This window comes from Ptychodera flava, chromosome 19, assembly GCF_041260155.1.
Source record: "Ptychodera flava strain L36383 chromosome 19, AS_Pfla_20210202, whole genome shotgun sequence".
NCBI lineage: Eukaryota > Metazoa > Hemichordata > Enteropneusta > Ptychoderidae > Ptychodera > Ptychodera flava.
The window spans coordinates 25,194,081-25,205,525 of NC_091946.1; the positions used below are offsets into that span (position 1 = coordinate 25,194,081).

At 37.3% G+C, this 11,445-nt stretch overlaps 1 protein-coding gene across 1 annotated transcript; it reads right to left on the minus strand.

The window, feature by feature from the left end:
* Positions 1-36: 36 nt before the first annotated feature.
* On the minus strand, positions 37-8,306 carry LOC139119057 (uncharacterized). Its single transcript, XM_070682673.1, has 5 exons — positions 7,870-8,306; positions 6,290-6,451; positions 3,501-3,707; positions 2,646-2,933; positions 37-2,268 (listed from the first exon to the last, which is right to left on the minus strand). The coding sequence occupies exons 1-5, from the start codon at positions 8,174-8,176 to the stop codon at positions 1,979-1,981; spliced, it is 1,254 nt and encodes a 417-aa protein (XP_070538774.1). The 5' UTR covers positions 8,177-8,306; the 3' UTR covers positions 37-1,978.
* Between the last annotated feature and the right edge of the window lie 3,139 nt (positions 8,307-11,445).

Sequence of the window (11,445 nt, forward strand, 5' to 3'; positions counted from 1 at the left end):
ATCTATGAAAGCAATAATTGATAACGACACAGTTCGCAGTCTGAATATGACGTTTTTAAAATATCAGTTAAATGGAATTTGCTCCAGCGAATAAAAGTGATTGATAGACTAATGAGTCGTCTCAGAATACAAAATACGCATGTAAAGCTGATTAACACATATTATTAGTAAAAAATAATCGACAAATTTATTCTTGAGAAATTATTTGATAACTCATCGTAAATCTCACATATAGAGGCTTCTTCAACCTTTGAACTCTGGGCCTTTCCTTAGTGACTGTTTACTAATCTAAGCTATAAACTTTTAACTATATACGTTAATTTCGATCCTTAACAGATGAACTTTGTAAATGTTGGTTGCTGAATAATGTTATAATTTACTTTAAAAACAAACTATCGCGTACTACAAATAGTTCGTTAATCCCGACGAGTACATAACGTGACTGGTTTTATGGCCGAAAGTAATATGGCTTGTTTGGTTGTTTTATGTGTGTTCTTTAAGAGTAAGTCCTTTTGGTAGTGTATAGTGTCAACTCTTTATAGTACTGCAGCTCTGATCTCATTGCGATTCAAAACCCAATTGTCGTATTTTTGGGGGAACATGTACAAAGTTGGTTATGGCCTACCAATACACTGCATAGAGAATAGTATCACAATGAAACATATCAGGGAAATGAACATTTCATGTATATGTAAAGAGTGCATGACGAATGATTTAGAAAATAAACAAGCTATTGAGAAATCAGCAATGCAAAAATCAACACATCTAAGGAAACATGCTATTTTGTATATTACTGCATGAAATAATCTTGGCATCACTGGTAGACCTATTGCATTATTGTAGTTTGCGCCTCCAAAGTGAAAGACTTAAACTTACGCCAAAACTTTCCTCAAGGAATATTTCAACCATTCTCTTTCAAAATCAAGGCTAAAGTTGGGGTCACCGTGAAAACTTTGGCACTAGAGACATAAATTACCGGTATCCAACATTTACCGATATTTGAAATTCAAAATGGCCGCCGTCCCTGTGTTATCTCTACGGAGAAAAATAAAAATTTCGATTTTCGAAAAACTAAGATGGTGAAATTTTTTTTACACCAAGAGCTTTCAAACGAACCCCCACAGGTGTTTAAGAAAAGAATTGAAAAAGTTTAATAGTCCGAATATCTGTCAACTATCTAAAATACAAAATACACAAAAGCATGTCTTAACATCAATAATGGATCTTAATCAGCAAAGATATCATTTCATTGTCGTATAATTTGACAATCAAGTATCTCACCGAATGTAATGTACAAATTAACACGATTGGAACTAATTTGGGATAATTGGATGTTGAAGTGAGGTAATTCTAACCCGCAAATGTAAGCTCATCTGCTTTTCTTTTTAAGTTACATACTTGTTTTTATGAGTAATTTGTTATATTGCAATATTCAGCTATATGGCATCTAACACTTTTGAGAAATTTGAAAAACAAGAAGATCCAATTGTCCCAAATTAGTTCCAATTTTGTTAATTTTAAAACAATATCGATGAATCCTGTTCGTCCATTCTTGATTAGTACCAGCTAGGCAACAAGTATTTATTGACACATGAATTAACAAAGAAGTCTGTAGACCTGCTTTTAATTGCACTGTGCAGTAATGGAATGATGGGACATGCAGATACTGAGAATATCGTGCTATTCTATGCAATTTTAGGTATGACTGGCTTCAAAATTAAAAGACTGGAACTTTTGCACAATCTTTCCGCAAGGCATATTTTAACTATCCCCTTTTGAAATCAAGAATAAAAAATCAATTGTCATCGCGTAGACTTTAATACTAAAGAAAGCAAACTTATAAATATAAGATAACCATCATCTCTGTGTTAACTCTGTGGGAAAAAAGCAAAATTTGCAAAAATAAGCCGGAAAGGTGGTAGACCGAAAAGTGGTAGACCGAAAAGTATCGTAATCAGTCCGCTAGGAACATTTTGCCCTAGAAAATATACTGTGAGAGACAAAAAACACGAAAGTCACAGCAAGTCACAAAAAATGGCAATACCAATATTGTGTTTAAGATATGCTTTTGTGTCTCAACGCCCGAACTACTTTGAATGTCGGTAACGAAATGGTCTTCAAAGCGAGATCCGTTCTTGTTTGATATATCTGGAATTGTCAATCCACATTCTATCCATCTCACGTAGTATTTTCCAGTCCGTGTGCTTCCAGTTTCTCCACCAATTGACGTCAAACGAGGGCTCTCACCCCAATCGGATCGGCAGTAACCTACAAATGCAAACACACAGTAACGTCAGTACATGTACAAACTGTTTTGATGGTAAAGAATTTTACTTCTTACCGCCTAATAGAAAATTTTCAGCCTTTGAAAGAAATGGAAATTTGTGTAACAAGGTCATGTTCTTTAAATTTGTGAGTCATATCTATAAATGATATAAGTGATGTGCTTGCTTAGAGTTGACTGTGTGGTTGTTTCGTAAAATCTTGAAACTCTGTATTTATTTGTCATGAACTGACATGTATATACGCTGTATATGTAAAATTTTATGTTAAAAGTAATGATCTCACAATAATATTGGCTTGATGGAGACTGTTGCTATGCTTAGTGAATTGTTAAAAAAAACTTTACTCATCCCAAAACTTACCATGTGTTAATGGCGAATCCCAGAAGTCATTGTCAATGTTGCTTGACTCTTCTGTACCTCCAAGGAACTCACAATGGTCCTGACCATGACCGTTGGAATCAGCCACGTTCAGGAACACGCCATCCAAATCATCGCTCAGGAAGATCTTGTACCTCTCTGACGAACACAGAATCACGCCAACATACCTTCCTACGTCATATCCGCTCAACTTGACATATTGATCACCATGGCAACTGTTGTATTTGTCATCATATAAAAAGGTCCTTTGAGTCCACGAGTCTTCGGTTACTACAATAGAAATAAAATGGTCAATGAGTCTATGACAGACTGTCAAGAAAAAATAGAGCAAAAGCGTTGCTATTGTAAGTGTTGACTGCATTGCGGTTTTAACCATTGTACGTGCATCTACTTTTTAAATTGGCCACGGTTTACAGTCATGTAGTTTCAAGCACATAGAGTCAACTTGTTCATCAAATATCGCGTGCTTTTGCCGGCAGACACGTGATCAGTGTTTTGTAACAGGAGAGGTTAACTTGTACACTGTGGAGCACCCAGTCTACAGTCAACTATGTTCCCTGCATTTATACTTCAAACGACAATGTCTGCATTTTGTAAAGTGCCTGTAAACACAGTCGCGTGTGCTTCGATACACGACGGCCAACTTTTCTAATGCATACCACACTAGCGCAGCCGTGTATCGATTCACAAATGACTGTGCCTATGGGTGGCAAATATAGACACCACACTCCATTGTAGATCTCTCTCTCTCTCTCTCTCTCTCTCTCTCTCTCTCTCTCTCTCTCTCTCTCTCTCTCATTTCGATATAAATCCACTTCTACTCAGTATTTATCTTACTTGGACTTTCATAATTGTCACCATCTCCACCTTCACCGTCATCGTCTGGGGACCGATCTTTGGCACAAGTACAGCTCCTATCAATAATACGTAATCCTGACTGTCGACAATGAGGGCAGCAAACATCCAAACCGTTTATGCCGCCAACCAAACCTCTGTCACACTGGTTGCACATATCGCCACTCCAGCAAACCTCATATTCAGATTCTGTGGAAAAGATATTAGGCAGTGAAACATTATCCCTGATAAGGGACTTGACACAAATTACAGGGGGGTGGGCCAGTGGTTTTTGGGGGTGGGTCGCCATTTTTCGCGCAAGCATTTTTGAAGGGTCATAAAATTTTGTGCAAGCCTATGGGGGAGGGTCACCTTTTTTCATGCATCAAAGCTGAAATTGCATGTGCACGTTATGGAATACTGAAAAAAGAAAAAATACCTCCTGGCACTTTCATTTTCTGCCATTACCATTTTCGGCGCGCCCTTCGGGCGCAAATTTGAGGTATAATAAACAATGTATTGATGATCCAAGCAGCCACATTGATTTAAGTTGTCATGATTTCTACTTATTCAACACTATTGTGCATAACTGTCCCCTATAATGACTCTTTCAATAACAATTTGGGAGATTACTTATTTGACATCATTCTCCCATTGACAATACATTGGGTATAGGTCGGTGTCAAACGTTCATGTCGCTGTATGTACATTTTTTAATTTTTTGAGGACATTGACAGAATACAAACTGTTCAGAATAGTGCATAGTGTCATCAATAACAACTGGAAGCTTCAGGTCGAACAACTTTTGAATAACAATTTAGGATCAGATAACCTATGAGTTATTTGTAGTTTCCTCATAGCCTACAATGTATAGTGAATCAACATTTTGGTGAAATTCCAAAATCAAATTTCTTGCACAACCATGGACTTGAAATCACTCTAGTCTAATCATAAATATTAATACTAATAATTAGGTGTACATAAATGCACAGGTTGACCAAGTTTTGTATTGGAAAAAAATTATTCATAGTTTCATCATAGACTGCCATGTACCGGTATAGTGAATGGACATTTCAGTGAAATTCCAAAATCAAATTTCTTGCACACCCATTGACTTGAAACTACTCTAGTCTAATCATGAACATTAATACCAATAATCAAGTGTACATAAATGCACAGATTTTCCTATTTTTGTATTGGAAAAAAATTATTCATAGTTTCATCATAGACTGCCATGTATAGTAAATCGACATTTAAGTGATATGCCAAAATCAAATTTCTTGCACAACCATTGACTTGAAACCACTCTAGTCTAATCATGAACATTAGTACTAATAATTGAGTGTACATAAATGCACAGATTTACCTATTTTTGTATTGGAAAAAAATTATTCATAGGGTTTCACCATAGACTGCCATGTATAGTGAATCAACATTTCGGTGAAATTCCAAAATCAAATTTCTTGCACACACATGGACTTGTAACCACTCTAGTCTAATCAAGAACATAAATATCAATAATCAAGCATAGATAAATACACAGATTTGCCAAGTTTTGTATTTAAAAAATTATTCATAGTTTCTTCATAGACTACAATATATAATGGATCCACATTTCATGCGAAATTCCAAAAACAAAGTTATTGTACACAGATGCACGTGTTACCACCCTCTTCTAATCAAGCACAATTATGTCAATTATTCAGGGTCATATATACACAAATAGTGCATATTTTTAATTCTGAAATTTTTTTTTACAGTTTTGTCATAGACTCCCATGTATAGTGGATCAACATTTTATGCGAAATTCCAAAAACAAAGTTATTGTACACAGATGCACATTTTACCACCCTCTTCTAATCAAGCACAATTATGTCAATTATTCAGGGTCCATATATGCACAAATAGTGCAAATTTTTAATTCTGAAAATTTTTTGACAGTTTTGTCATAGACTCCCATGTATAGTTTTGTCATAGACTCCCATGTATAGTGGATCAACATTTTGACAGAAATTCCAAAATCAAATATCTTGTTCACTTGTGCACTTGTAAACAACCCATGCTAATCAAGTATATCTATATCAGTTATTAAACATCTGTATATGAACAGATATAGCTAGTTTTATACTGGAAAATACACGTTCGTAGTTTTCTTATAGTCGACTACATAGTATAGTGAATCAACATTATCGATAAAATCTAAAAATTACATTTTTTGTACAGGCATGCACTTTTTACCTGCCACTTCAAGCAAAGTACATTTACATGAATATCACACATATGATTTGATATTTTTTGGACAACGCGTTATATCGGCCACATTTTGCCTTCCTTTCGGGAGGGCGATTTAAAAAGTATAGCAAGTCAGAAGGGGGTCTTTAACACATTGCGGGTTTTTTGGGGGGGTATTGAGTAACAGGGGAGGGTCACTTATTTTCATGCACGGATAAGGGGGAGGGTCACTAATTTTTGTGCATGAACTTTTGAAGGGTCACTATTTTTTACGCAGCGGTTTTTCGAAAAACACCGGCCCATCCCCCCCCTGTAATTTATGTCCAGTCCCTAATGTCTGTCAACTAAAAGCACTCAGTATAGCGTGTCCATGAGAAATATTTCGTGATCAGTACAGAGAAATCCTGAAACCATTTGTTTCACAGAAATTTACTGTTATTCTACTATCGAAACTAAAACGACCACGTCTACTACGCATGCCTGGCTATGAAGGGTGCGCCAATAGGAAATGTGCAGCAACGTACAAGAATGACAACTGTTTGCCGGGCATGCGTACTTACCAGCAGGTACATCGGGTGCAGGATCCACACAGATGACGTCACATCCGATTTGACAACATTTCTTCCGCCCGGGACAATCCTGATCGCCTTCACACACTTGCATGCAGTCAATAACAATAGTGCGACTACTTTCAGAGCTCGCCGGGCAGACACCGTCTTTCACTTTAAAATATTGAGAGAAAGAACAACTGTATCCCTACAACTTGAATAGCTTTAAAAAGACGAGAGTTCTACTGTCTTTGATGCCATTGACGATTTCTGTTATTTGTTGTCGATTACTAAAGAAATAAAAATTCAATGAAATCAATAATAGATGGAAGAGTAAACAGTAAAAGTCACAATAACAAGATTTGAACAAATTGGATCTCGTGATAATCCAAATTTATCAACATTGTTACGTGCGCTATAGCTAAAATTTGGAATATAAAAACAAGTGCATTGCAAAAGACAAAAGTAGATGAGCCTACATTTACTGGTTAAACCATCATTAATACGTTATCCAATTATCCTAAATTAGTTCCAATCGTGTTCGATCGGACATGTTGACTGCATTGCGGTTTCAACCAATGTACGTGCATCTACTTTGGCCCTAGTTTCCATGTTAGTTTTAGTCAACTTGTATCATTTGAGTTTTCCTGCTTATGTGCAGGCACGTGATCACTGTTCAACAGTCTTTAACTTGTACACCTTGGAGCATCCAGTTTCTTATAGCTAACATCTTAGAATGGATACAGTAGCTATGGTACGTACATTTACTTCAAACGATTCTGCAATTTGTAAGGTACCTATTGATTGCACATGCGGACCGATATACATCCATTTCTAGTGCACTGAGTTCAGTTTAGCCTACAGCAGTGTACTTAAAACTTGTTTGGGTGAAAGTGTTCGAAGCTTGAAATTAGAAACTTACTCCATCGTAGCACCACTGACACAATTACAAAGGATGGCCTCGACTTATTGATCTCTAACTATTCATACTCGACTCAAAGCAGCGAGTATGGTACAGTCTGGTAATTATGCGTCATTCTCACTGCTTCAACTGAATTTCAAAAGAAGGCCAAAAAGATAAATTGTGCTGTTCCGATAACATGGTTTTCAAAAATACGGTAAATAGGTAGGTCGGCAGGAAGTTTTTTCAAAAATAATTTTATTTTTAAATGTGCATTTTTTCAGGGGTTCAGGGCGGTTAAACACTGACCACAACATAAAATGTAGTCCTACATAAAAGGAAAAAGAACATAAAGACATCCTTGTTCAAGAAAAAATCAAAAGTTAAATAAAGAAAGCGTGATTTTACGGGGTTTTTCTTTCTTTTTTTACTTCCGTGTTTACGTAGCTCTAGAAAGTTTAGGGTCGACAGGTAAAAATTAGGGTTGGTCGGGTTATCAGAACAGCACAATTTTTTTTGTTCGGCCTACTAACCTTTTGACGATACATACGTTATTGTTTTTATTAAATTCAAGCTTCCTACGAAACACATACAAACCAAACCTCGATTTTCAAACTCGCGTGAATTGTCAGAGTGAAACTTGTTTAGCTGATAGCTGTGTTTGGATATCAGTGTTTCCTTGTTTCCTTACCTGTTTCTCCGTATCCCAGGGCAGCTTTCAATCGTATCAGTTCGCCTTGAATTTCATGCAAAATTTGTTTGAATTCTTCGTTCTCTTCTACCAGTCTGCCCATATCGCGGACGGTCTCCTCCGCAGACGGGCATGTCTCGCCATCGGGTCGGGGCAACACGAAGGTGTAGGCACACTGATTTTCTGACGCACACACGTACTGACTGTCGAAACAGTTATCGGTTTTGTTGACCGCTTCTTGTTGGAATGAAAATCTTGACAACACCAGTAAAGTGAGGACCTTGAAGAGATGTGTTAGGGTCTCCATCCGTAGCTGTGTCACCAGTTATATTACACTTCAAGACGTGTATTACCCCTGTCGTTGACCGTAGTTTAAGTTAAAGTAACAAAGGACCAACACTGTCTTCCAAGTAAAAACGCAGGTCTGTTTTAGAGGAAAGGCCCTCAACGGCAGACAGTTGCCATTCTGATGTAAATTTGTCTAATAGTCAAATGTTTGGTGTATCATTTCCTGAATGTTATGAATCGTAACATGACGAACGAAGTGGAAAGAAAAATTAAACATTAAAGAATCTTGTACTACCAATTTCTACGAATGGACAGAAAGTAACCGATATACGAGAGTTGCAAACTGTCTTCTAAGACATGGTACGGCACAGTCCAAGAAGACTATTTCTGAGTGACACCATCGGCATGTCAACATGTCTGCATGTCTGCTCTTAAAATGCTACTTTGAACTTCACGTAAAATCGTCTTCCGAATTCCCTTCTAGACATTTCTGATCTTGTGTACAATCTGACGAGTTCGAGTAATTAAAAAGGACTGCATATCAAAGTGAAACATGTATAAATGGATCGGGTGAAATATGTTTCCTAACAATAAACATCAGTGAGGGTACCTGTGAGACTTGGTGGTTGTGTTCAATAATTGTTCAAACTGAATTAAACTGAATTATATCGAATACAGAACAACTGATGATTATATTTCAGCAATAAAGCACACCCAACGACGGTATATCACGATATTTTGACCAATTCATGACATATATGCATGAGCGATAGCGAGTGCATATGTGAAGTGAACTGATCAAAACGAAGTGGTACACCGTCGCTGGGTGTCTATATAAGCTTATCATTGACTACGTTATTTCTTATATAATATGCATGACGCCCTTTGTGTTCTAAACTAAGATTGGTTGTATTATTGGAAATGCGAATGAGTAATATCTATTATTACTGTTTGTGTTGACGACACCGCAATAGCAGTTACTATTGTAACTTTAAAGAGCGTTAGTCGGATCGCAATCTTCGCAACAAGCTAATTCTCCACCTTGCGCAAAGGTAGACCCGCAGCCATCGGAAGAAGATCCGCTCCAACAAGGCTTGTAATGAATGTCGTCACGGACCAGTGGCGTTTCTACCTATACGATACAAAAATAGTTACTCAGGCAGCACAGATCACAGCACATTGTCTGACCATAATCCAAGTCGACATGACTCTCCGCATTGATCACCTTCCCAGTATGCTTTGTACAACCAACCATCGCGAACAACAGCCGTTATAGCATGTGTAGTATTGTCTGCCAAGGTGAAAGGCTTCCGGGGCTGCAGGCTTCCGCCCGCAGAAACAGTTGTTATTATAGAGATATCCAGACTGCTTTTCGGGGCCCAGTATGGACAACACCTGCTCTCCTCACCAGCCCAACACACTTCCCTGTAAGCTTTACACGCAGGCAATAAACCAAAAGAAATGTTTAGGGAGAAAACATATAGATTTGTGAATGGCATTTAACGAAAATTACATACTTGTCAAATAGTACGGACAATTTACTTAGTTTTTGCTCAGTTCTGTGGCATAATTTCGAAAGAAAGAAAAATCTGTCAGTAAAGATTAGTCAAGCGGATAGCTTTAAAATTCCTCCCATAGTCAAACATTGCGACATGATGGTACGTGCCAACTGCAATAGGTTACTCAAGTGTCAGTTTGTATGAAAGACAAACAGACAAACAAGGACCATATCACCTCAGGCAAGGTGTCATTTCGACCCCAAAAGGTGAAAATGCCACCGTAAATCAAAATACAAGTTAACGTCCCTATTCTTATTTCACGAGTAATAGTATAATGTAATTCCGTCACATGTAGATTAACAGTCCTTGGATCTTTTGATAAGTTGATTTGCATTGTGTTGCCAAGTTGTCAACGAATTTCAAACAAAGTATTTTCACTATTTGCAAAAATGTAACTTGTTACTTTTTTTTCTTTTTTGCGTTCATTTGCTACCTTTTCGAAAACTGTGTACGTGAGGTCATTTCGTACAAGCATAGACACTCGAGGGTTTATGGTAGAACGACTTCTTTCATGGCATTTTGTAAAGCTGTACTTCAGATGTCATTTGTGATTGAACACCTTACATGTCTAATCTAGTGAACGTTGCCTTGTTCACCAAATGTTTCATTTTTTGATTAAAGTCAAATTTGTCCTTGTTCTGAGTGGAGACATTCACATCTGTTTATATAACTGTCAGGGGAACAGATGTACTTTATTACATGCCTCGATGTGAGTGCAAATCAGTGCATTGATTTGAATAGGAACGTCCGGGGAGTTAGCGGGCCGGTAAACTATGCACTGACCGGTTTCCATGGTTACCCGGGCCAGAGAAGCCCTTCGACGTTTTCGACGTCAAAGTAGACGCTTAACGCTAGATGTAAAATATCAATGTGCGCACTTCTATTTTGATTTTCCTTAAAAATCTGTTTGATGCTGGTCGATAATGGTAAAATTGTTTGGAAATGCCCTGCATGTAACTAAATGTCATATAGCATTAATAGTGAAGAGGCATGTAATAAAAATATTATTGCCTATACATGGGTTTATGTGCCCTCGCAGCAGGAGACAATTTGCCCTCCTGGCGTCTTGCAAATTGTCACATGCTCTCGGGCACATAAACCCATGTATTCAGGCAATAATATATACTCCTTCAAGTGTGCATTACTACTCTGACAAATGCAAAGCGGTTCAGTATTAAATGATCTGATATGCAAATAATTACCCAGGAAGGTCTTTGAAGGTCTAGAGCTATTAAACGAACTTTCAACACTACAGCTTTGTGCTGCCTGATCATACCATGTGGCATCTACCAGCCAATCACTATCAAGAATGTTTCAAAAAGCCACCAGATTATCTTACTTTTATGTGCATTTCAATTATGCCGTGTCGTAATTGACATTTGAAGTTTGATTAATCTAATCTGAAATTTCGGTTATCAGGACATATGCCCACTTTACTGTAGACGTACATTGTACTTTTCTTCAGGTTATCAAACTTTTATATCGATGACTCAGCAAAACTTAAAAGTGCAAAACGAAAACTAGATGAGCGAATGCTACATGTATGCTATGTACCTAGCAATTTTATTTCCTTGAAAGTAACTTTAGATGTCGATGAGGCTTAATTTAACCTTTAGATATGACTTAGCTGAGCTCTAGCCGTTATTAATGGGTTTTAACATTTTGAGGAATATCAATATTAACCAAGCAGTAAAATGCGCCTCGGGGACAGATTTTCCGACTCTCAAAA

Coding starts and splice junctions, on each gene's coding strand:
- LOC139119057 (XM_070682673.1), bottom strand. CDS start 8,176: ATGGAGACCCTAACACATCTCTTCAAGGTCCTCACTTTACTGGTGTTG. Junction 3,708..6,289: donor TGCACCCGATGTACCTGCTG/GTAAGTACGCAT, acceptor TCTTTTCCACAG/AATCTGAATATGAGGTTTGC. Junction 2,269..2,645: donor GGATTCGCCATTAACACATG/GTAAGTTTTGGG, acceptor TTGCATTTGTAG/GTTACTGCCGATCCGATTGG.